The sequence below is a fragment of the Mesocricetus auratus genome, unplaced genomic scaffold (assembly GCF_017639785.1).
Source record: "Mesocricetus auratus isolate SY011 unplaced genomic scaffold, BCM_Maur_2.0 Super-Scaffold_100027, whole genome shotgun sequence".
In the NCBI taxonomy this organism is placed as follows: domain Eukaryota; kingdom Metazoa; phylum Chordata; class Mammalia; order Rodentia; family Cricetidae; genus Mesocricetus; species Mesocricetus auratus.
In genome coordinates, this window is record NW_024429208.1 from 1,523,229 (window position 1) to 1,549,687 (window position 26,459).

Genomic DNA, 26,459 nt, shown 5'->3' on the forward strand with positions numbered 1-26,459 from the left:
TCTGACTTTCCTCAATGGGGGCTGCGACCTGGAAATGAAAGCCAAATACATCAGTCTCCTCCTCCCCAGGTTGATTTGATCAGAGTGTTTTTGTCACAGCAACAGAAGCCAAGCCAAGGCAGCAGAAAACGGACGGAGATAGGACCCAAGGAAGGGCTCTCTACCCGACGTCTGTCTCTTCCTCCGTCCACCCCACACCTGTGACCCAGGAGTCCCGTGTGTTCATTTGGTGACAATAGGGTCCTAACCCTACAGCTGAGATCCTTGGGGCTTCCTCTGGGCTCAAGCCAAACCACGGAATCTGTTGACCAGGAAGCAAAACCTTGAGCTAGAACAGGTTTCTGACCCCATCCCTGCTTCAGGGGTGGGGTCCCTTCTCTCTGACGCTCTCGAACTCCCTTTTTCTCTTCCCGTTTCAACCCAGCCCAGGGTGATCCTGTCACTCTTTCTTTGTCCTGTCCCCTTGACCCTTGGGCCGCTGCCTTCCCCGGCTCGGTACTGTTTCCTTAGGTGCTCACGGTTGGCAGTCTGTCAGGAGAGGCCCAGCCTCTCCCTGGCCCACAGGAATCTATAAAGGTCGCAGCAGTGATGAGAAAAAAGACAGACAACTAGGGCCGAGGAAACTTAACAGCTCAGGCACCCCCTCCCCAGGAACAAAGGCCTTAGAAGAACAGGACTCCTGGGAGCTCGTCTTCATCTCTCCCTCCTCAAGAACTTTCTAGAACTTGGGCCACATTTGGGACCCAGGTATCTTCTCCGGCCAGCCACAGGGAGGCAGATGAAGACACCAAGGGGAAGCAGTTTCTGGTGCTGGCTGCTTATGCAGCTCCTGCTTTTAGGAGACGGTGAGTGGTTTTGTCTAAACGTGGATCCTGGGAGCCTCTGAGGAGGTGGGAGAGGCTGTGACAAGCTCCGGTTCTCCCCCAGAGGAGAGACCCATCACTTCATCTCTTCAGGGGAACTGTGTGCCGTCACCCAGGAGCTGGCGGCTACACTGTGGGCTCTGGTCTCACACTGCACACAGCCAGAGTCACAGCTCCTGTAACCACACCGTGGAGGACTGGGTTCCCTGTGCCTCGGTTTGCGTGTCTGTGAAGGGGGTATAACCTGTGTGGTGTGCGTCAGTGTTAAATAGTAAGAACAGGCCGGGCTGTCGGGCGTTGGTGGCGCACGCCTTTAGTCCCAGCACTCGGGAGGCAGAGGCAGGTGGATCTCTGTGAGTTCGAGGCCGGGCTGGACTGACAGCCTCCAAAACAATACAGAGAAACCCTGTCTTGTAAAACAAACAAACAAAAAAAAGAACAAAAAAAAAAAAAAAAAAAAAGAACAGGCTGGGCTTTGGTGGCACACACCTTTAGTCCCAGCGCTCCGGAGGCAGAGGTAGGCGGATCTCTGTGAGTTTGAGGCCAGCCTGGTCTACAGAGCCAGTTCCAGGACAGCCTCCAAAACAATACAGAGAAACCCTGTTTCAAAAAATCAAACAAGCAAAAAAATAGTAAGAACAGTTGACTGTTTAAGTATTTATCTGTGTAATGTGGGCTAGTGTTTTGTCTGTATATATTCTGGGTGAGGGTATCCGAACCCCTGGAGCTGGAGTTGTAGGCAGCCGTGAGCTGCCACGTGGGCACAGGGAACCAAACCGGGACCTCTGGAAGAACAGCCAGTGCTCTTAACTGCTGAGCCATGTGTCTAGCCCTGAGATGACTGTTTTTGCTTTTTTTTTTAATGTCAGTTTTTCATATTCTCAACATTGAATTTCCCTTCTGTCTGTAAGTCTGATTCCACATTAGCCTAAGTCATCCTCAGAGCAAGAACAGGCTCCAGATGCCAAGCTGGGGGCGGTGGCCAGGCCTGTAATTCCAGCTACTGGTGGGGCTGGGGTGGGAAGCTGGAAAGGCTTTTCTGGGCTGTTGAGCGCATTCAGCAGTAGCCTGGTCAATGTGGTGAGACCCTATCTTGAAATAACACAGGATAGAATGAGGAAGGACGCTACAGTGTAGCTCATGGGTAAAGTGCTTGCATAGGCATATAGGAGGCCCTGGGTTTGAAACTCAGCGCTCACACACGCGCGTGCACACACACACACACACACACACACACACACACACACACACAAAGAAGAAGAAGCAAATCAAACAAGTAGAGCTGGGTGTGGTTCCTTGCGCCTGAGGTCTCAGCAGCCAGTCAGGACTACATAGCAAGACCCTGTCTGAAAATGAGACATGGTCAGAAGATAGTAACTAACTCATTGGCAAATTAATTACAAAGACAACAGTGATCATAAAATTCAAGGCTCTCTCTGTGAGAAGGTGGAGAAGGAAGCCCTGTCTCCGAGCAGGTGGGAAAAACTTTCTGGGTTCTACAAAAGAGCAGAATGCAAGAGACCCCAGTGGGTGTTTGGTCTCCGCTGGACTCCCGGGAAGCTTCAGGTATGACAATGAAAGCCAGGCTACTGTAGTGTCTGAGAAACCCCCAGGACAGTGCTTTTAGGCCTGGGGGCTGTTGTCCCAGCGCACAGGAGGCTGAGGCAGGAGGACCATGAGTCTGAAGACAGTCTGATACAGAGTGAGACGCTGACTTAACTTTTACATCATGCCACAGTTCTGACATCTGGTCTGCCTCCGTAGAAGAGGGGAGTGGGATTCCTGGGGGAACTTATCACTTTGAACCCAAATCAAGCCAGCTGCAATTTACCTTTTCTGTGTGGGCATTTCGCCTACACGCATATCCATGCAGCACATGCATACGGTGAGGAGGAGAGGAGGGCGGGGCACTGGATTCCCGGGTACGGGAGTTAGAGGAAGCTGTGATCTGCCTGACCTGTGTGCTGGGAACCAAACCTGGGTCCACTGAAAGCAGCAAATGTTGCTTAACCACTGAGCCATCTCTCCAAGCCCACGTCCAAGTTAGAATTTTTGATTCATTTATTTTATTTTTACGCTTCAATAAACGTTCCCAGTCAAATCCACGTCTTTCCCAAGCCACGTCTACTGGGGTCATCCTTGGCTGCCTTGCAAGGAGGGATCATAACCTGGGATTGTGAATAAAATCCTTCCTCTCTGCAGATTGCCCTCCTTGAGATATCTTATAACAGCAACAGAATATGCTACATATTTATTTGCACACATATAACTTTTACCCAGTTACCTGGTAAAACTCTGTCTTGTGTGTGTGTGTGTGTGTACAATCGTGTTGAGGTTCACATACATGGTTTTGCCCATGTTAGGCAAACACCATTAAGGTGCAACTCCTATAATTCATTTATGATATTTTTTATAAAAATTGGATTTTTTATGGGGCTGGAGAGATGTTTTAGTAGTTTGGAGCACTGGCTGCTCTCCCACAGAGCCCAGGTTCCATTCCCAGAATGTGCACGGCAGCCAACAACCATCTGTAATTCCAGTATTAGGGGACCCAAGACACTCTTCTGCCCTCCACAGGCACCAGGCAAACATGAATATTTCTCATTCTTCATTAGATAATTATTATTAACTGTGTCCATAGAGCAGCCATGAGCACTGAATAAAATCACCCTGGGATGAACTTCACAAAGCAAGAAGCAAAATGTGTTCATGAATGATTACATATAGAAAAAAACCTTCTCTTATACCACAGTAAATAGCAGCATTATCTCCAGCACAACCTTGAACTCTGCAACAACGATGAAAACCACTGAGACCACCACAGCCTCCATGTCTACACCTACCTCAAACACAGCCAGGACCAGCACAGCCTCTGTGTCTACACCAACCTCAGACACAGCCGGGACCAGCACAGCCTCCGAGTCTACACCAACCTCAGACACAGCCGGGACCAGCACAGCCTCCGAGTCTACACCAACCTCAGACACAGCCGGGACCAGCACAGCCTCCGTGTCTACACCAACCTCAATCACAGCCGGGACCAGCACAGCCTCTGTGTCTACACCAACCTCAGACACAGCCGGAACCAGCACAGCCTCCATGTCTACACCAACCTCAGACACAGCCGGGACAAACACAGCCTCCGTGTCTACACCAACCTCAGACATAGCCGGGACCAGCACAGCCTCCGTGTCTACACCAACCTCAGACACAGCCGGGACCAGCACAGCCTCCATGTCTACACCAACCTCAGACACAGCCGGGACCAGCACAGCCTCCGTGTCTACACCAACCTCAGACACAGATGGGACAAACATAGCCTCCGTGTCTACACCAACCTCAGACACAGCCAGGACCAGCACAGCCTCCGTGTCTACACCAACCTCAGACACAGCCGGGACCAGCACAGCCTCCGTGTCTACACCAACCTCAGACACAGCCGGGACCAGCACAGCCTCCGTGTCTACACCAACCTCAGACACAGATGGGACAAACATAGCCTCCGTGTCTACACCAACCTCAGACACAGCCAGGACCAGCACAGCCTCTGTGTCTACACCAACCTCAGACACAGCCGGGACCAGCACAGCCTCCGTGTCTACACCAACCTCAGACACAGCCGGGACCAGCACAGCCTCCGTGTCTACACCAACCTCAGACACAGCCAGGACCAGCACAGCCTCCGTGTCTACACCAACCTCAGACACAGCCGGGACCAGCACAGCCTCCGTGTCTACACCAACCTCAATCACAGCCGGGACAAACACAGCCTCTGTGTCTACACCATCCTCAGACACAGCCAGGACCAGCACAGCCTCCGTGTCTACACCAACCTCAGACACAGCCGGGACAAACACAGTCGGGACCAGCACAGCCTCCGTGTCTACACCAACCTCAGTCACAGCCGGGACCAGCACAGCCTCCGTGTCTACACCAACCTCAGACACAGCCGGGACCAGCACAGCCTCTGACTCCACACCAACCTCAGACACAGCCGGGACCAGCACAGCCTCCATGTCTACACCAACCTCAGACACAGCCGGGACCAGCACAGCCTCCATGTCTACACCAACCTCAGACACAGCCGGGACCAGCACAGCCTCCGTGTCTACACCAACCTCAGACACAGCCGGGACCAGCACAGCCTCCATGTCTACACCAACCTCAGTCACAGCCGGGACAAACACAGCCTCTGTGTCTACACCAACCTCAGACACAGCCGGGACCAGCACAGCCTCTGTGTCTACACCAACCTCAGACACAGCCGGGACAAACACAGCCTCCGTGTCTACACCAACCTCAGACACAGCCGGGACCAGCACAGCCTCCATGTCTACACCAACCTCAGACACAGCCGGGACAAACACAGCCTCTGACTCCACACCAACCTCAGACACAGCCGGGACCAGCACAGCCTCTGACTCCACACCAACCTCAGACACAGCCGGGACCAGCACAGCCTCCATGTCTACACCAACCTCAATCACAGCCGGGACCAGCACAGCCTCCGAGTCTGGCTGGACAGCCAGCCACAGCAGCTCTAGCCTGGCAGTTCCTACTAGAATATACACCACCGCCAACGTCACCAATACAACTGGAACTCCAGTCAACGAAGGGAAGCTCCGCGGGTCCCTGAAGCCTTGGGAAATCTTCCTCATCACCCTGGCCTCTGTTGTCATGGCCACGGCCCTCCTTGCTGGGGTCGTCTTTTTCGTGGTGAGTGCCTGATACATAACGAGGTTATTAGGGAAAGGAGGGGGTGGTGGATTGCAGAGGCCTCCAAGCCAGAAGCAGATAGGGAGGAAACAGAGATGGGGAGAGTTACAAGCAGAAACACCGGGTTACAATCTGAAGGGTGTATCCCCATCCTGAGGAAACGGTGGAGTCCGAGCAAAGAGTGTGAAGAGGAATGGATGAGGACTGGAGGGGGATCCTAGGGGGGGAGGAGATGGTTGGAGCATGAGGGCAGAGCTTTGGGGAGCAGGGGATGGTTGCAGAGTTGTTCGTGGTTAATGCCTGGAAGAGGGAGACGTGGTTCTTATACTATGGGCTCTTTTCCTAGAGGAGATACCTGTCTCTGAGAAACGGTGCTGACATAACCCTCTACAACCCCCACAACTCTGACCTTTGTCCTGGAGAATCCCATACACCTCCGAGGAGCCCTACCTGGTCCTGGAGGAGACCAGTCGTGTCCGGGGTCATGGAGATGAACGAGATATAACAAGTGCCTCCCGCGAAGCCCAGGACTGCATCCTTCAGAGGAGATCTGAGCTGCTTCATCTTCTGCACCCCCGGGAGTCCCTTCCCAGCATTGTTTGGGTCCCTGACATCCTTGAGAAAGACATGTTCTTTCCTTCTCCGGTCTTTACCCGACATGGGGAGGAGGATAGTGCGTTGGTCATTTCGCAAAGAAATAAACACGCCCTACGCGTCTGAAGAGAGAACCCGTGTGCGTGGGTGGGGGTCCAGAGCTCTGGGTGGGAGCTGTCCAGTTGTACGAGGGAGCAGCCTTCACAGTCTCCGCAGCAAAATCCGGAGGCCTCGCGCGAGATCCCTTAGTCTTCCTGCCCCAAGCGGGGTCCACTACGCTGCTGTTTTAGTTATTTCTCTGTTGCTGTGACTAGACACCATGGCCAAGGCAACTTATAGAAGCATCCGTTAGGGGCTTAGACTTTCAGAAGGCTAGAGTCCGTGGCTGGAGGCATGGCGGGGAGCATGACAGCAAGCAGGCTTGTTGTTGGAGCAGTGGCTGAGCTCCCGCATCGTGAGACACAGCTAAGAGACAGGAGAACACTGGGAATGACATGCACTTTTGAAACATTAAAGCTCATTCCCAGTGACACACCTCCCTCTGGCAAGGCCACGCCTCCCTCTGGCAAGGCCACACCTCCCTCTGGCAAGGCCACGCCTCCCAATCCTTCCCAAACAGTTCTACCAACTGGAGACCAAATATTAAACACGTGAGCCTAAGGGGGCCATCCTCACCCAAACCCCCACACCTGGAGCTGCAGGGAAATGGAGTTGATGATCGCGATGGGGGAGGGGCTCAGGGGAAGGGTCCATGGCAGGTGCTCTACTTTTCTATCCCGACAATGTCCAAGCCCACCAAGCCTACCCAACTGAAGCGAAAACACTCTAGAGGGTAATAAAGCTATTATTTCAGTAGATTACTTGAGATTATTAAATTTGTGGCAGATGCTAAATATATCGGATACAGTTTTTCAAAAAAAATTTTGAGACTGTATCCACCAAAGATAAAAAACAACTACTACTGAGACTGCTATTATTCAAGGGCACAGTCAACGGAGCCTAAGGAGCCTCATGGGAGCTCGCTGAGTCTGAGGGATGGGTACCACCACTGCTTGGGGGGGGGGAGCTTGTGAAGACAGGATGCAGGCTTAGAGCAACCAGGCTGAATTAACGAACAATCTCATTTCTATTTATTCGTATTCTGTGTGGAGGGGTTTTGCCCATGGGTGTATGTGCACCATGTGCGTGCAGTGCTGGCTGAGGCCAGCAGAGGGCGCCCGATTTCCTTGAAGTGGGCTTACAGATGGTTGTGCGCCACCCTGTGGGTGCTAAGAGTCGAGCCTGGGTCCTCTGCAAGAGCAGCCATCCCCGATGCTGACGACTGAAGACAGACAGAGCCTTGCCTATGCTAAGTGACTGATCTCCAGTTGCAAACCCTGTGCCCTGTGGGAAGGCACCTTGGAGGCCTCCACTGAACTGTGGAAACAGCCTTCCTGTCTGGATGAGGAGAAGCCGTGCTGGGGCCGGGACTAGGCTAAAATCAGAAACAACAGCAGACTTACTGAGCCATCGTGAAAAGCTGATGCGACAGTGAGAATCAGGAAATAAGGAATTTGCTAAATGAGATAAGTAGCTTAAACCACGGAAAGGTCGGTTTCAAAGCTTTGCTGGGTCTTTGTGTCTTGTTGCTAAAATTCCTTCCCAGGAGGAAGACGCAAACAGTCTCCACCCCTTCTCCTGGGGTCCCAGTGACAAACTGAGGCACAGTTCTACCAGAGTTTTACTCTGGGGAGCCAATGAGTTTATTCGGCTTCCCTATAGAGCGGAGATAAGGGGTTGCTTACAGGGCTGGGGGCACTCACTTCTCGTTGGTCACATCCAGCGGGGCTTCGGGGGTGGACGTGATTAGGGCGGCAGGAGAACGAAGAAAAGACAGAGACACCCAGAACACGCATGGGCCGGGCCGGGCTCTCCGATGAAGCTGTAGCACCCCAGAAAGACAAACTTATTCATTATATGGCGTTGAACAGAGAGGCGGGGTTATTGCGCACAGTTCAACAAGGAGGTGGGTTTATCAAGGAGACCTGCTTAGCTAGTCTTGGTAGGAGCCGAGGGAAAGCTATGGCGGACTTTTTCTGTGCACACTATCAATACCCAGACCCGAGAAGGATTTGTCGTCCCTCTGAAACTCACCCTAGCGGGGAAGGCTTCGCCATTTTCCCATGAGTCTGAGGTTATGGAGTCCTTGACATGACTGCCCAAGTCAACAATGCACGTTCACTCAGGGAGCCCTCCGGTCTCCATGTGCTCCATACATGGACAGGCTTCACCCAACAGGGATGAAGGCCCCCCCATAGTTACATAGAACTCTCTCTCCACTGTGTTCCCTGGCCTTTATATACGCTAGCTCCTCCCCAAGGCCACCAGCAATTAAGGCAGAATTTCATACAACAGGAAGCAGGGAGCTGCTGACACCCATGAGTGGGTCTTGTGACTCTCCTTAAGCCTCAAGAAGCCCGAATGGGGCTGGGTATTGGTGGCGCACACCTTTAATCTCAGCACTCTGGAGGCAGAGGCAGGAGGATCTCTGTGAGTTTGAGACCAGCCTGGTCTACAGAGTGAGTTCCAGGACAGCCTCCAAAACAATACAGAGAAACCCTGTCTCGAGAAAAAAAAAAAAACAAAAAACAAAAAACAAAGCCAGGATGGGATAAGTATTCTGCACAGAGACACAGCTGGATCCCCAGACGGTAGTCACCTGGCTCCAAGGGTAATCACTCTAAACATACAAGTCCACATGCTTGGTCCTCAAACTCCTCATGCTGATAAAGTCTTAGCCCCTAAATTCCTTGTGCTGTGGAAAACCTGTCAGGTCTCAGAGAAACCGAGGACAAGTCTCACTCAGCACCTGCGGCTCCTCCCAGCACTTCCCACCCCGCCCCTACACTAAACCCCTCCCTCTCAGGGGCTGGACTTCCCTTCCCCCCCAGCTTCTGGTCCCTATACAACCCAGCCATTTTAGCTGCCTGGTTCCTTTGTCTCCCAAGTGGCTCCTGGCCTCTTGGTCCGCTTGTTCCCTTTTCTCTTCTCTGTCTTGGCTTCCTCTCCACACGCGGCCCCACCCCACCCCCACCCCCACCCCCACCCCCACCCTCATGTCCCGGGATGCCTCTGGCTCTGGCTCTTCCTCTCCCTCGTATCTGCAATAAACCCTCTCCTCAACCATATTGAGGAGCAGCTGTGGCCTCTTTTGTTCATCCAAATCCGACCTCTCACTGAAAAACAAATGCAAGCCCTTAAGCCCCTGCAAGTGTCTTCCTTTGCAGCCATTGACTCTCCAAGGAGAGTCTGACTTGAGAGCTTCCCCAGGTCAAACCGCTCCAGAGTCATTGGATGCTGACCTGTCTCTTCCGATGGCACTGCTTTTCAGACTCACATGGCTGGGTCTCCTCAGCGTCAATGGTGGTGTTATAGTCTGGGTACATTCTAACAGTGACAATTCCAGAATTTTTTTTTTTTTAAATCCAGGACAGGGTGGGAGCAAGCAAAGCCATCTATCCACTGATGGAGGAGTTTGTTAGCCAATGTTCTGCCTTGGTAATAACAAAATGCGAGATGATCTACTTATAAATAGAAGCTTATTTGGCCGGGCGTTGGTGGTGGCAGCGGCAGCGCACACCTTTAATCCCAGCACTTATGAGGCAGAGGCAGACGGATCTCTGTGAGTTGGAGGCCAGCCTGGTCTACAGAGAGAGTTCCAGGAAAGCCAGGACTACACAGAGAAACCCTGTCTCGAAAAACCCAAACTGACCCTGTTGCTCTGGGTCTGCCAGGGCCAGGGAGAGAAGGACAGACTTCTTTCAAGGTTCTGTCTCCAGTGACTGGGTTAGTTTGATTTGTTTTTGAGACAAGGTCTTACTGTGTCACTCTGGCTGGCTTCCAACACATGACAATTCCAGGGCCTCCTTAGCCCTGCTCTAAGTGACTGGGTTTTAACTCAGGCACTTAGCAGAGTGATTTGTCACCTTCTCCCCAGGAGGCTCCTCCCTGCCCCTCCCTGCCCCTCCCTGCCCCTCCTCATTCTTACCACCCTGAAGTAGCCACTATTTCACTTAATCATCACTGGTTGACTCCCCCACACCCCCAACTTGCCCTCTGCAGAAATGGAGTCACACAACAGCCACTCCTAAAGAGGAACGGAAGCTTCTGTACTTAGCAAATTTGGATATGAATTCCCACACACGACGACGCCCCTCTCTGCCACCACCAATGGATCCAAGAACTAAGCCAGATCAATGACAGCAAACTCAAGTGTGCCTTTTCCTACACCCGTGACTTGTGTGGCTGGCATCAAAGCTCACTGCAGTTGGAGAAGCCTGAAAAATCAGGGCTCCAGGTGGTGAGAACCACGGCCAATGCTGAGAAGCCGTCATGAAAGACACACCCAGGGGAATGGGGGATTCTGAGTCTCCCCCCTTCCGGAAGAATACATCTGCCTGCTTTACAGGACCCCAAAGCTGGACTCAGTAAACACCCACCTCCTCCACCCTTGAGGACACCAGGGGCACATGTCAGTCACACAGCAACACCCTCTCAACACCCAGCTTCCCTCACATGAAAAACTCATGTTTTAAGTATGTTTACAATTGTGTTTTGCAGCTGGGCACTGGTGGCACACACCTTTAATCCCAGCACTCAGGAGGCAAAGGCAGGTGGATCTCTGTGAGTTCCAGGACAGCCTCCAAAACAATACAGAGAAATCCTGTCTTGAAAAACAAGCAAACAAAAAAAGTGTTTTGCCTGCTTGTGTGTATGTGGACTCTGTGTGTGTGTGGTGCCGGGAGAAGCCAAAAAAGCGTATTGGATCCCCCAGAACTTGGAGTTACAGACAGCTGTGAGCTCCCTGTGTCCCCCTGCAAACAGGACACAGGGTCTTAACCACTCACGGCCCCCAGGTGAGATTTTAGAAGTTGATTTATGTTTCTGGTCCCCAAGAGCACTGTGATTCAGTCACTGTGGCCAAGGACTCTTCCCCCGCCCCCCAGACAGGGTTTCTCTGTGTCTTTGGAGGCTGTCCTGGAACTCGCTCTGTAGACCAGGCTGGCCTCGAACTCACAGAGATCCGACTGCCTCTGCCTCCGGAGTGTTGGGATTAAAGGTGTGCGCCACCAACACCCGGCTGGCCCAGGACTCTTAAGTGCAGGCCTGGCCATGCTGAGGCTCCCTTGGGGGACGAGCCCAACTGTGAGGCCATGTGTCCCAACAACCCAACCATGCCCCTGAAATCAGCAAAGGAGTGATTTGTGGTGATATCTTGCTTGTAAAAATAAAGCCTGTCCAAGAACTCCATTTACAGCGATTCAAATGCTGGGGGGGATGGAACCTGGAGATTTTTGTCCATACTAGACAAGAACTCTACCCCTGAGCTACACCCCCAAACCTCCCCACTGCTACGAAGAAAGCCAGATGTCTCACCACTTACCTGACAAAGAGCTGCCCGGACCTCGTCAAAGATGTGTGGTCCGTGCTCTCCCTTCTGAAGCCTTGATGAAGGAAGCTTCGATTGGCCCTTCTAGCAGGACACGCTGGAGTCAGTCAGACGAGACAGATCAACTCCAACACAGCCAGGCAGGGGTGCATGCCGTTGACCTCAGCGCTTGAGAGGCAGAGGCTGGGCAGAGCTCTGTGAGCTCAAAGCCAGCCCGGTCTATACAGAGAGTTCTGACAGCCACAGGACCATGTAGTGAGACTCTTAAAAGAAAAATAAGGGGGCTGGAGAGATGGCTCAGTGGTTAAGAGCACCGACTGCTTGGGGTTCGATTCCCAGCGCCCACTTGGTGGATCAAAGCCATGTGTAACTCCAGTTTCAGGGATCCAATGTCCTCTTCTGACCTCCAAGGGCACCAGGCACATATGTGGTATGTGAACATACACACATGCAGACAAAGCACTCATATGCATAAAATAAATCTTATAAGAAGAAAACCTTCACAGCCATCTGTAGGCACACACACGGTGCACATACATACACATTGGTGAAACACTCATACACATAAAATAGACAAGTCTAGCCGGGCGGTGGTGGCGCACGCCTTTAATCCCAGCACTCGGGAGGCAGAGGCAGACGGATCTCTGTGAGTTTGAGGCCGGGCTGGACCGACAGCCTCCAAAACAATACAGAGAAACCCTGTCTCGTAAAAACCAAAAAAAAAAAAAAATAGACAAGTCTAGGAATTTTTAAAAAAGAAATGGGTCTTACGGCTTGCTGATATCCATGGGAGGCCTGCCTATACCTGAGAAGAAATGGTGGAGAAAGAGGAGTGGATAGGGTACGGACGAGAGGGGAGAGAGGGAAATTTTGATTGGGATGCAAAAATTTTAAAAAAATAAGGTCTCAGTGGACAGAAGAATGGTCCTCAAAATGCTCACATGCTAATTCATACAAGTGTAAGGATTGACCTTATATGGTAAAATCGACTCTTTTTAAAGATTTATTTGCCGGGCAGTAGTGGTGCATGCCTTTAATGCCAGCACTCAGGAGGCAGAGGCAGGCAGATCTCTGTCAGTTGGAGACCAGCCTGGTCTACCAGAGCGAGTGCCAGGACAGCCTCCAAAACAATACAGAGAAACCCTGTCTCAAAAAAAAAAAATTATAGCAGTGTTCTGTCTGCATGTATCCCTGCAGGCCAGAAGAGGGCACCAGATCTCACTACAGATGGTTGTGAGCCACCATGTGGTTGCTGGGAATAGAACTTTGGACCCTTTGGAAGAGCAGCAGTGCTCTTACCACTGAGCCATCTCTCCAGCTCCTGTAAAATTGACTTTGAAACATGCTTTCCACAATGGTTAAAGTGTCTGGATCATCCGGGTGTCACCACAGTTTCTAACCCATGGAAGACAGGCGGGCCAGCATCAGAACCAGGTTTGAAAACACAGAGGTGGAAAATGGGGCCAACCTTCAAATTCAGGGGGACACATTCAGATACCAGTAACCAAGAAGAAACTCCAGAAATTAATGCTCAGGAAGACATACAGAGCCTTGACGAAGTGAGCCTTTAAAGCTCCTTGTTATGTCTTCATTCCGAAAGACTTCTGTGTGCCAAGCTCTGACCTGGGAATCGGTATTCACAACCACTGAGTCCTCAGAGCCGTCCTGCGATGCCCAAGACCAGCCAGCCACTAGGCAATGAGGAGCCTGCCACTCAGAAAAGCAGCTAACCCATGAGCAAGCTGAGCAGGTTTGTTGACTCTGGCTGGGTTGGAAGATTTATCTTATCTGTGTTAGTGGGTTCCCTGTATGTACGTACATATGTAGGAAGCAAGGAAGCCCAAGGGGCCCGCAGAGACCACGGGAGGTTGCCCTAATAGCGATGGCCTCGGTGGCCATGGCTATGATTCTTGCTACCGGGCTGGCAGCCTCTCTTATGAGTACCTACAGAATGGGAACCCTTTTTCTAACCAGGAGTGCAGGCAAGTGAGCCTCTTGGTGGGGGTAACAAGAGGAAGGAGTGAGAATTAGTTCCACAGAAATGATGGGCTAGAACTAGCAAGAGAGAGGGTTGGGAAAGCCCAGTACTATCTAGACGATAGTTTGAGCAGAAGAAATAAGGTGAGCTCCTGTGGGGCTCAGGGTGCAGGGAGGGGCGGGGGATGGAGAGAGGTAGAAGCAGGGACATGCCTGTCAAGGACTGCAGCCCCTGAGAGGCTGCCGTTGCCTGAGAAACCTCCTCCCCACAAACCTGAACCACCCCCACGGTCCCAGTCATGGGCTACACCCTCAAGGCTATCAGGGGCCAAGGGTTACTGGAACTGGTTACAGGGACCAGAGTCCCCCAGCAGCCGAGGAGCTGATTGGGAGGCGCTGTGTCTGAGTGTCCCAGAAGGGGAAGTTTAAGCTCACCATCCTCAGCAGGTGGGGGGAGGGAACGGACCTGGAGGACCCAGCCCCAGAGGGGCAGCTCCCCCACCCCCACTCCCACCCCCCACCCCACCCCCACCCCCGTCTCCCCTGCAGCCAAGGAGCCTCCCTCCTTCGTGGCTTCCCACTAGAAAAAAAAAAAAGGAACGTCTACAGCTATGACTGTATGATTAAATAAAAAACAAATTAACCCAATACACACAGGAGCCTAACCGGATGTTTACCCGTCACTGGAGATTAGGCACCATACCCCGTTTGTCCTCTGTTGCTGTGATAAAATTCTTACTGGAAGCACCTTTTGGGGGGAAAGGGTTCATTTGGGTTACATTTCCAGATCATAATCCATCACTGAGGGATGTCAGGACAGGAACCTGGATGCAGGAGCCATGAGGAATACTCCTTGCTGGCTCCCCTCCATTCACTCGCTCCGGCTTAGGCGGCTTTTCCTACACAGCCAGGACTACACGCTCACACCCACACCCCAAGTACCCACAGTGGGATTCTGCGTAAATCAACTTTCAAGACAGCTGTGCCCACAGGCTAACCTGCGCTAGGCAATTCCTCGAGTGAGGTTTTCTTCTCAGGTTGTCAAGTTGAGAGCTAGGGCTAACCAGGAGGTCTAGGTAAGGCAGACCAGAGAGGGGAGGAGAGGGTTGCATCGTGTGGCTGGCTGATGGGATTGCCCCAGTCAAGACCAGATTCTCCCTGGGCTCAGCAGGCAGTTCCAGGTGTGAGAGCTCCACAGGGAAGATGGCCGGTCGTTACCAACACCTTTCTCTAACCAGCAGCATCCCGCAGAGAGAACGGCTCCTTCAGGACTGGCCTTCGCTCCAGGACCTGGTGTTTAGCAACCCCTGAGAAAGCTAGCCCCAGACAAGGGCACCGTGACATCTATCCAGGGGCTGGGACTACGCTCTTGCTGAGGGCCTCCTGGGGCGGCTGGCTTGCCCACACACCTGCCTCCTCAGTTTAACACTGCCAAATCTCTTCAGCCTCTGGGGTTCTCTCGGCCTGGACCTTGACCAGAATCTTAGGACCCAAGCTGAGTCTCTAGACACAGTCCACAGTAGCCTTAACAGAATAGCAGCTGCATTGTCAGGATACAATGTGACCAGGAACAGAAGCCAGGATGGGTTACACACACGGACCTTTAACCCCAGCTACTGAAAGGGTGAGAGGCAGGAGGATAGAAAGTTTCAGAACAGCCTAGGCAACTTACCAAGACCCTGTCTCAAAACTAAACGTAAATTTAATGACTGGGGAGGTGGCTTGTGAGTGAAACACTTGTTGCAAGCCTGAGGACCTGCATTCAAAACTCCTATATTAAAGAAAGCTGGGCGTGGCATGCGTCTGTGCTGGGGGAGATGGAGAGAGATGGGTCTCTGGGGTTTGCTGTCCTGACAATGTAAACAACTGATGAGCTTCCAGTCCACTGAGAGGCCCTGTCTCAAAATAAAAGTAAGGAGGAGTGGCTGGAGAGGTGACTCAGAGGTTAAAAGCTCTGATAGAATGCTTGCCTAGCATGCATATTTAATCTTTAGCACTGAAGGAAGGGAGGGAGGAAGGAAAAAACAAATTAAGATGGACATGGTGGCCCACACCTCTAGTCCCAGCACTCTGGAGGCGGAGGCAGGTGGATCTCTGTGAGTTCCAGACCAGCCTGGTCTACAGAGCGAGTTCCAGGACAGCCTCTAAAACAATACAAAGAAACCCTGTCTCAAAAAAGAAAAAAGAAAAAGTAGCCTTCTGGGTAATGGCTACTTTGTGTGTCGGCTGGGCTCTTAGTGACACACCTGAAAATTTACCAAAAGTGGGCTAGAGAGATGGCTCAATGGTGAGGAATACTTGCTGCTCAGCCGGGCATTGGTGGTGCATGCCTTTAATCCCAGCACTTGGAGGTAGAGGCAGGCAGGATCTCTGTGAGTTCGAAACTACCCTGGTCTACAAGACCTAGTTCCAGGACAGCCTCCAAAGCCACAAAGAAACCCTGTCTCAAAAAAAACAAAACAAAACAAAAAAAAAAAACCAAAGAATACTTGCTACTCTTGCAGAGAACCCAGGTTTGACTCCCAGCACCCAAGTGGCTGCTCACAACCATCTGTTGCTTCAATTCCAGGGGCCATGATACCCTCTCCTGGCCTCCACAGACAATGCATGCACGTGGTCCACTTACACGCAGGTAAAGCATGCACACACATAAAATGAAAACAGACTCAATCTAACGGAATGCTTAAGATCTGTGTATATATATATATTTTGGTTTTTCGAGACAGGGTTTCCCTGTGTAGCTTTGGAGGCTGTCCTGGAACTAGCTCTGTAGGCCAGGCTGACCTCGAACTCACAGAGATTCACCTGCCTCTGCCTCCAGAGTGCTGGGATTAAAGGCATGCACCACCAACGCCCAGCTAAGATCTGTATATTATAATAAACTTTACTTCTATTAAAATAAGAACGATGTAATGGATTTCTCTTTTTTGTTAAAGATTTATTTTATTTATTATATATACAGTGTTCTGCCTGCAGGCCAGAAGGGGGCACCAGATCTCATTACACATGGTTGTGAGCCACCATGTGGTTGCTGGGAATTGAACTCAGGACCTCTGGAAGAGCAGCCGGTACTCTTAACCTATGAGCCATCTCTCCAGACCTGTAATGGATTTCTTAAGACGATACCCTGAAGCAGTGATTGGTCACTTGGCTATCCTCTCTCCAGTCATTCCAGCCCCTCAGCCTCTAACTTAAGGCCTCCACCCGATTTCTCTTGCACTGAATGTACCAAGTACCTGCTTGGCACCTAAGAAGGTCCCTAGAAGCTGAGGAGATGGGGTAGGCTGGGCAGGGGGGTGCGAGGATGACCTGAGGTCACTGTAGGTGGGGGTGGGGGGGGACAAGTTTGTAGACAGGGGACTTGTAGGCTGTGATCAAGTCTCTTCAATTGTCTTGCCCCACAGGGGCACGGGGAACTCGGCCCAGGCGAGGCGGGACTGCTCATACAGTCGAAGAAATATGGGGCACAGACAAGAGCATAAGAAGCGCTGGGCAGGCTGCGGCTGCAAGTCAGGGCATGGCCAAAAAGGGGTTGGAAGGCTCATGGGACTAGATAGCATCGCACAGGGAAAGCCCCAGGGTTAGCACAGGGCTAGGGATGTCATACAGAGGAGTCAGGGGTTCAGCCTGTCATAACAGGAAGCCAGTCAGTGGGGCAGGGTAAGATCTATGGGACAATAAATAAATAAATAAAAATAAAACAACACCTTTAATCCCAGTACTCAGGAGCCAGAAAGAGGTGGGTGCCTATGAGTTCAGGCCAGCCTGTCTACGTAGGGAGTTCCAAGTCAGCCAGCACCTACTTAATGGCATCCTGTCAAAGGAAGGGAGGGAGGGAGGCAGGGAGGGAGGAAGGAAGGAAAAATGAATGAATGAAAGCAAGCACAGCTTGAAGTTCAGCATTCCATAGCACGTTCACTTATGCCTGGGTCATTACATGCGGACGAGAAGGCAGAGAAGATACAACGGTCCCACCTCCCGGTGTGGCAGCGAAGAGACTGAAACAGACCAGACTCCCAACACAGACGACACTAAATTATTTTGGATGTGCTTGTTTTACGTGTGCACGTTCGGCCTGCACGTACATGTGTGCACTGTGTGTGTGTGTGTGTGTGTATATGTATGTGTGTGTGTGTGTGTGTATATGTATGTGTGTGTGTGTGTATATGTATGTGTGTGTGTGTGTGTGTGTGTGTGTGTATGTATGTGTGTGTGTGTGTGTGCCAGGCGCCCACCGGCAGCGGAAGGGAGTGTTGGATCCCATGGAACCTGAGTTACAGACGGTTGTGAGCCTCCACGTGGGTATTGGGAATTGAGCTCAGGTCCCCCTGCAGTAGTAACAAGTGCTCTAAACCACTGAGCCATCCCTCCAGCCCCCCTGGGCTGTATTAGAAATCTTGAGAAGTTAAAAAAAATGCGCACCGTTAAAAAGTCCACGGGAGCCGGGCGTTGGTGGCACACGCGTTTAATCCCAGCTCTCGGGAGGCAGAGGCAGGCGGATCTCTGAGTTCCAAACCAGCCTGGTCTGCGAGAGCGAGTTCCAGGACAGCCTCCAAAGCCACAAAGAAACCCTGTCTCGAAAAAAAAAATAGAAAGTCCACGGGGCGCCCACCAGGAGCTGCAGATGCGCCCCCATGGGCCAGGAGACTTCCTCTCACTGGGACGACAGACCCATTCTTTCCGGTTGCCGTCAGTATTCACTCTGGGCGTTAAGCTGCCTGCTGCTGCCGCTGCTGCTCCACTCCGTGAAAGGCAGCACCACAGAGCTGCGGACTGTTTAGAGAGTGGCCAGCTGAGTCAAGTTCAAGGGACGTTGTGGTTGATAAAAACAGGAGATAAAGTTGTTAGACTGACACTGATAAAGATTTCGTCTGAATATATGCTCAGCATGCAAAAAATAAATAATGGAGGGAAAACACGCCACGACAGTCAAGTTAACCATGGAAACAGTATCCACTGCAACAAAGGCCGGGCCGAACGAGGCAATTAAGACCGCCTGCAAACCCCAGACGACGCGTGCTCAGGAGCCCCCTAGTGGCAATAACTGGGTAGTGAGTGGTCCAGGGATCAGCACCTCTCCAAGGTTTTATTAACAGGATTTGTTAGCAAGGACTACTTCAGGGGGAAGTGGCTCAAATAGAAGCCCCCAAGCTCCCTGTCACACCCCAGCTCCCCCCTTGACAGCGCTGGGTGGCCTGCAGGCACAGCACGCGTCCACTGGGCTATAGTGGACTTAACACTGACTGACTACCCTTGCACGCACCACCAAGAAAGGAGAGCAATTAATCAGGCTAGGACACGGTGCTGACATATCTCCACTTGGAAGCTGTCAAATGTGAAAATAATCGTGTTTTTATAGCCCACAGAATGCGATAAGTGGCTTGGTGAGTCACTTGACCCCGGGGGCCTCACCTCCTCACTCACAGCAGTAACACCCTTTGGTGGCTCACTCCTTCTGCATACCTTAGGAGGCACTAACCTCTGCACTGACCGGCGGCAGCAGGCAGGGTTCAAGAGAGCTGCTTTTGTCACGCAGGAACCGGTTCTCTCCTTCCACCCCCAACCCCCCCTGGGGGGGGGGATCCTGGGGCTTGAACTCTCGAACTTGAGTCTTCAGGCTTGGCCGCAACCAAGTGTCTTTGCCCACTGAGCCACCCCACCAGCCTACTGCAGGGTTTCTCGTACTGCTTCGCGTTCTGATTTTTGCTTGTTTGTTTTGACAGGGTTGAACGTAGCTCAGGCCCGGCCTGGAACTCTGTAGATCCCCGGGGATGGCTCTGAACTCCCGATCCTCTTGCCCCTGCCTTCCGCGTGCTGGGATTGCAGGTGTGCGGCAGGACACCTGTTTGACTGCGGGGTTTCTTGATGACCTTTGCCACACTAACAGTGGTTCTCTGACGAGCCGTGGCGGAGTGAAAACAGAGACCAGGTAAGGTATGGGAACACCAGCGTCCTCCTGTAGCTGGGCTCCTTTGCGGGGTTAGTCACTCAGCTCCAGGTTAGCTATCGATGGATATGGTCCAGTCTTGCTTGCTCCACCCAGCTCCTGGCTGAGCTATTTCGTTGTTGGTGTTTTTGTTTTTCCAGACAGGGTTTCTCTGTGTAGCTCTTGTAGACCAGGCTGGCCTCGAACCCACAGAGATCCGCCTGCCTCTGCTTCCCGAGTGCTGGGACTAAAGGCGTGCGCCACCACCACTTGGCCTAAGGATGTTTTTTTTCTCCCAATGAGGTCTTTCAAATAAAATACAGCGGCAGTCAAAAAGCAAAGGAGGGGCTGGAGAGATGGCTCAGCAGTCTGCAGTTAGGAGCACTGGCTGCTCTTCCAGAGGCCCCAGGTTCAGTTCCCAGCACCCACATGGCAGCTCACAACTGTCCCTAACTCCAAGATCTGACACACTCACATAGACATACAGTCAAAACACCAATGCACATAAAACAAACAAACAAAAACAAACAAGCAAAAAAAAAATATACAGGACAGTAACGTAGCCAGGCATAGTGACGAATGCCCTTAACCCCGGGGCTGGAGAGATGGCTCAGCTGTTAAGAGCACTGACCGCTCTTCCAGAGGACCTGGGTTCAGTTCCCAGCATCCTCATGTTGGCTCACAACTGTCTGTAACAACAGTTCTAAGGGACCCAACATCCTTATACAGGCAAAACACCAATAAACATAAAATAAATTTTAAGGGGAAGAAGAGGGAGCTGGGATTGACATGTGAAGCAAGCTTGTTTCTAATTTAAATTTTAAAAAGTGAAAAAAATAATTAAAAAAAAGTCCTTAATCCCAGCACTTGGGAGGCAGAGGCAGGAGAATATCCACGAGCTTGAGGTCAGCCTGGTCTCCATAGCAAGTTCCAAGACAACCAGGACTACATAGTGAGATCTTGTCCCAAAAACAAGCAAACAAAGTACCTGTGGCTATGGTTTTCATGGCAAACAAGGTCCCATCTCTGTCCTTGGATCAAGAACACTGAAGACTTTTTCTTGATACCCACAGGTATTAGGCAGTATCTTTTTCTATACATAAACATCTAATCCAGAATAAGATCATTATATATATTAATTTTTTAAATATTTTATTTATTTATTATGTATACAGCCTTCTGCCTGCATGCTAGAAGGGGGCACCAGATCTTATTCAAGGTGGCTGTGAGCCACCATGTGGTTGCTGGGAATTGAACTCAGGACCTCTGGAAGAACAGGCAGTGCTCTTAACCTCTGGGCCATCTCTCCAGCCCTCTATTAATTATATTAATTTAAACATTTAAAATGCAGCTCCTCGGTGGATGACATCGATGCATACCTACAGACCTGAGCTGAAGTCAGGCTGGTTTTCCACCCTGGGGTTGAGGTGCAGGAGAAGCTGGGTGGGGGTCTGTAGTCCCCACATTTTCAGGACCAAGGCTGTGTGTTTCTGGTTAAGCAGGGAGGAGTCATGCTAGAAAGCAAGCTAACCCTGCCTGCCATGGCCACCCAAGGGTGTGAACAGCCTGGACAGAGAGAAGCTGATCCCTGGGCCTGGAGGGGTAAGAAAGCTCGGAGGGAGGGAGGGATGGAGGGAGGGAGGAAGGGATGGAGAGAGGGACGGAGGGAGGGAGGGAGGGAGGGTCTCCTCCACAGGAGGGAGTTGCTGCTGAGTCACCAGCTGTAGGGAATGGGAACTCAGGAGAACCCATAGGCAAACCCAAGTTGGGGGCAGAGATCTGCGGCTTTCTTGCTTTGAGATGAGGTCTCTCTGTGTAGCCCAGGCTGGGTTCAAAACTCACAATCCTGGGCTGGAGAGATGGCTCAGAGGTTAAGAGCACTGGCCCCTCTTCCAGAGGTTGTGAGTTCAACTCCCAGCAACCACAAGGTGGCTCACAACCATCTGTAATGAGATCTGGCGCCCTCTTCTGGCCTGCAGGCACACATGCAGGCAAAACGCTGTATACCTCCTGCCTCGGTCTTTCTCATGCTGGGATGACAAGTGTGCCAGGAACAAGCTTTAAGGGCCGCAGATGTAGCCCAGTTGGTAGGGCGCTTGCCTAGCACACACAGGCCCTGGGTTTGAAACCCAGCGCTGCATAAACCTAGTATGGTGACACATGATTGCAATCCAGCTCTTGGGTGACAGAGACCAGAGAAGCGGGGAATGATGCCAACCTTAGATACCTATGACTCCAAGGCCAGCCTGGTCTACATGGCACCCTGTCTCAAAACAACATGGCACCCTGTCTCAAAACAAATCCAGTAAGTATTTCTTTCCCAGAGACATCCTGAGAGCAGCCTCCTGATTCCTGTGTAACCCACGCCAACACTCCTCTGATAGTGTTTGCTTTTGGTTTGGATCTGATACACACAGGCCGGGAGCTGGGGAAAGGCTCAGTAGCCACGCATGCAGAGCCTTCAGGGATGGATCCCAGCCACCTGCAACTCCAGTTCCAGGCGATCTGATGCCCTCCTCTGGCCCCCAAGGGCGCTGCACCCTCACGTACATACCCACACGCAAGAACGCACGTATATCTTCTATAAATAAATATCTTCTATAAATAAATAAATATATATACATATATATATATTGGTTTTTCGAGACAGGGTTTCTCTATGGCTTTGGAGGCTGTCCTGGAACTCACTCTGTGGACCAGGCTGACCTTGAACTCACAGAGATCCTCCTGCCTCTGCCTCCCGAGTGCTGGGACTAAAGGCGTGCGCCACCAACGCCCGGCTAAAAATAAATATATTTTTAAACAATCCTCAGGAGCACGGGGACTAAAGTGACGGCTTGGTGGCTCGATTCCCAGCACCCATATGGCGGCTCACACCCGTCTGTAACCCCAGTCCCAGTGGGTCCCAGATCCGCACAGACACCGCAATGCACAGGAAAGATAAAAATAAACAATAGACACTTTGAGTACGATGGTGTCTTTTTTTTAACGTCAAGACACTGAATATGCTGGTGAAAGACACTGAGTATGCTGGTGAAAATCTGTACCTCAGCCCTTGGGAAGCGGAGGCAGGAGGATCGCCTTGAGTTTGAGGCTAGCCTGAGCTACACAGTATAATCCTGTCTCAAAAAGAGAAAAAAAAAATGAGTTAGAGGGCTGGAGAGATGGCTCAGAGGTTAAGAGCACTGACTGCTCTTCCAGAGGTCCTGAGTTCAATTCCCAGCAACCACATGGTGGATCACAACCATCTGTGATGAGATCTGGTGCCCTCTTCTGGAGTGCAGACATACATGGAGGCAGGATGTTGTATTCATAATAAATAAATAAATCTTTTTAAAAAATGAGTTGGAAGAGGCAAAGATGAAGCCTGTACAGGTGTTAAGTGGACACCCAGGCTTCTCTTCAGGTAGTGTGAGTCTGTCCCCTTTGACGAAATGGGCACAAAACCACGCAGTTAACACAGGACAGAGTGGGCAGCGGCCTTAGCCGATAAGACGGTCCGAGGGAAATCCTACAAGCGGTGACTTCCTCAGCGGGGATGGGGACAGGAGAGTCCTCCGAAAGGGGGAGGAGTCTAGAGTGCCTGGGCCTAGTTGGCTGAGTTGTGAGAAGCCCACCCCCTGCCTGATACCACATGGCCCCGGGGGACCCCTGCATTCCACCCCGGTGATCGGTTTGCTCTCTGAAGCCCGCCAAGGAGATCCTGGCAACCACACTGAAAATTATTTAAGGTTAAGTTAAAAGCCGGTTTCCAACACCCCCCCACCCCACCCCCACCCCAGGCTCTTCTCAGCTCTCCCCAGGCTGTCCTGAGAACAGGGCAACCAGACCTGGCCCAGGAAGTCTAACGCAGGGATAAATACCCTCTGCAGAGACAAAGCCGGCAGCGAGGGCTTCCAACGGGGACCGGGCTACTGCTTGCTTCAGACACACTCCTACGGAAGGCTCCTCTGAGGAGAAGAGCAGGCCCAGGGCTTAGGCTTCCTCCTTCATTTTTTTCACCCTTCCCTGGCACAGGCAAAGACCTCCAGCTGTGCGGCCTCCGTTGACGCCACTGGCGGCAGCTGGTGACTTAATCGATGGTGCAGGGCTTCGTCACACCAGCTCAGCCACGCCTCCGCAGGCCAGTTTCTCTGAGTCGGTGTTCGAGCCCGGCCATAGCCTTCCTTCAAGGTAACGTTACTGAGTAGCCCGTCCTCTGCCTCGGTTTACCCCAGCCTTCCTCCGCTGTGGCACCCCGTTTTGTCCTTTTTTGGGTCTCTTTAGATCTTAAGATGTGCTTAGCGTTTTTCTTACATAAAGTTATGACTGTCGAGTGACGGACGTATGTCCGTATTCTCAGAATTTGGAAGGCCGAAGCAGGAGGATTCCTGGAAGTCTGAGGCTAACCTGGTCTACATAGCAAGTTCCAGGCCAGTTTGTGTTGCAAAGCGAGATCTTGCCTCAAAAATAAATAAACAAACAAATAGAATCCCTAGTTATGAAGGATTTTCTCCTCCACCTCAATGGAGACTGAATATGAACTGTGTCTTCTGCAGAAACAGTTCCACCCACTGCAATGCAGGGAAGCCCCCGGAGGGACCACATCCAGACCTCAACTGAAGATGCCAGCCGCCAAGCAGGCAGGGTAGCACACGCATGTAGTCCCAGCACCGAAGAGGTAGAGGCAGGACCGACAGGAGTTCGAGATCATCTTCAGCTCCACAGTGAGCCGGAGGCCTGCCTGGGCTACCTGGAGAATTTCCCAAGAACCCCCCAAACCTGGGGCTGGGGAGATGTCTCAGCTGGTAAAGGTGTTTGCTAGCCGGGCGTTGGTGGCGCACGCCTTTAATCCCAGCACTTGGGAGGCAGAGGCAGGTGGATCTCTGTGAGTTGGAGGCCAGCCTGGTCTACAGAGTGAGTTCCAGGACGTCTCCAAAATAATACAGAGAAACCCTGTCTCGATAAACCAAAAAAAAAAAAGTGTTTGCTAACCACCAAGAGAGAACCGATTCCTACACGTGTGCTTGGACAACACGCGCGCGCACACACACACACACAGAGCACTTCCGGAGGACCCACAAGGAGGCTCACAAGTGTCGGTAACCACAGTTCCAATGCTCTGTGAACCTCTTCAGCCCTCCTCGGACACCAGGCACACAAGTGATTTTCGTACATATAAGCAGACAAAGCACATAAAATAAAAATAAACATCTAAAAATAAACAAACCCCAAATCCAAAAAATCAGCCTAACAAACGCCAAGGACCCAAGACACAATCAGACAGGAGCCAACCATGACGCAAGGTGAACCCAGAAACCTTCCTTCCCGGTGCTGAGCAAGAGGACCCACAGAAAGGCGAATTTGGAAGGCGATGCCACTCACTTCTGCAAGTGGGACTACATGGCTTCTAAGCTGGGGCCACAGTCTCGGGGCGGGTGAGGCGGAGTGCTGGAGGGAGAGGGGCAGCGGGAGGCCACTTACTGCACGCAAGGCCCGAGGCACTCGAGTCCCTGTCTGGGCCAGCGCGTCGGTGGAACGCGTGCCCTTAGCGCAAAGCACCTGGGACCGAGACCCTTGAGTGTGGCTGCGCTGACCGGCAGCGCCGCCCTCCCGCGCCCTCTGCTGGTAACGCTCGGTATTGCGATGGCTGCGGAGGACACAGCTGTCAGAAGATTCCAAGTTGAAAGACTGTAATCAGAGCCAGGTGATGAGAGTTGATAACGATGAAAAGCAAGGTTTGGAAACACAAATTTAAGAAAACTTGGTGTGAGGCTGGAGAGTCGGCTCAGCAGGCCTGTTCTTCCCCAGCCGTGGAAGAATTTGGTGTGTTTTACTTGGTTTTCTGAAACTAGCACTCCGAATCACAAAATCACATAGTTTATTTAATCATATGTAAAACCAGGGTCTTTCTCTGAAAAGCACAGACAGGGGGTGGAAATTTTGTAATTTATTAATGCTTCCTTGAATGCCGGGATTAAAATTATGGGGCCAGGCTGTAGATGTGCAAGCCTTTAATCCCAGCACTTGGGAGGCAGAGGCAGGCGGATCTCTGTGAGTTTGAGGCCAGCCTGGTCTACAGAGTGAGTTCCAGGGCAGCCTCCAAAGCCATAGAGAAACCCTGACTCGAAAAACAAAAAAGCCAGACTTCATATTTGAATTAGGACTGCTCTACATGAATAATTATTGTTGTTTTTGATTTTTGGCACAGGGTTTCTCTGTGTAGCCCTGGCTGTCTCTGCCTCCCGAGTGCTGGAATCAAAGGTGTGCGCCACCACCACCCCGCTGAAGTTTGCTTACTAATAATGAATAGGTTGCCCACAATCTTCTCAACTCATGTAAAATATATTGTTATAGTGCCTCAAAAATAATCAGTCGAGCTCTGCGCCCCTCGGTGTGACCCTCAAACGCACAGCAGCGACCAAGCCCCTCCACGTGAGCCTTGCCAGCGGCCACCGGGACCTGGACTACGGCTCGGTGCAGCCACACCTCATGTGCGACGATGGGGAGGGGGAGGTGAGCCAGCAGCCGCCCGCGCCCAGCGAGGACACCTGGAAGGAGTTCGAGCTGCTGTCCACACTGCGCCCATCCCTGGGCCATGCCGGGCTGTACTCACCTCCCAGCGAGGCGGTCACTGCGTCTTTCTCCCTCTGGGAACACAACGATGACAGCTTATTCCCCACAGACCTGTTGGAGATGGTGCCCGAGCTGCCAGGAGGAGACTCAGTGAGGCACAGCTTCGTCTGCGACCGGAGACGTTGGTGAAGAACACTGTCCTGCAGGACTGCATGTTTTGGAATGCCTTCTCGGCCTCCGCCAAGCTGGTCTCCGAGCTGGACCCCTACCAGACTGTGCGCAAAGAAGGCGCCAGAGCGAGCCCGGCTGCGCACGCTGAGCCTGCGAGTCCTCCAGACTGCATGCACTTGCAAGCCCTGAGCGCAGCGCACTGGATCTTTGGATTGTAAGCTTCATCCGC

At 51.9% G+C, this 26,459-nt stretch overlaps 1 protein-coding gene and 1 long non-coding RNA gene across 2 annotated transcripts; one reads left to right on the forward strand and one right to left on the reverse strand.

The window, feature by feature from the left end:
* Positions 1-5,243: 5,243 nt before the first annotated feature.
* LOC121134300 lies at positions 5,244-12,035 on the reverse strand. Its single transcript, XR_005871371.1, has 3 exons — positions 11,596-12,035; positions 7,976-8,094; positions 5,244-6,638 (listed from the first exon to the last, which is right to left on the reverse strand). It is a non-coding gene; the product is annotated as an uncharacterized LOC121134300 (long non-coding RNA).
* An 11,103-nt stretch (positions 12,036-23,138) lies between these two features.
* LOC101834523 (protein B-Myc-like) lies at positions 23,139-26,448 on the forward strand. Its single transcript, XM_013126351.3, is given in 5 exon segments — positions 23,139-23,170; positions 23,522-23,677; positions 25,036-25,111; positions 25,841-26,231; positions 26,234-26,448. Coding segments are annotated over 5 exon segments (870 nt in total).
* Positions 26,449-26,459: the final 11 nt, after the last annotated feature.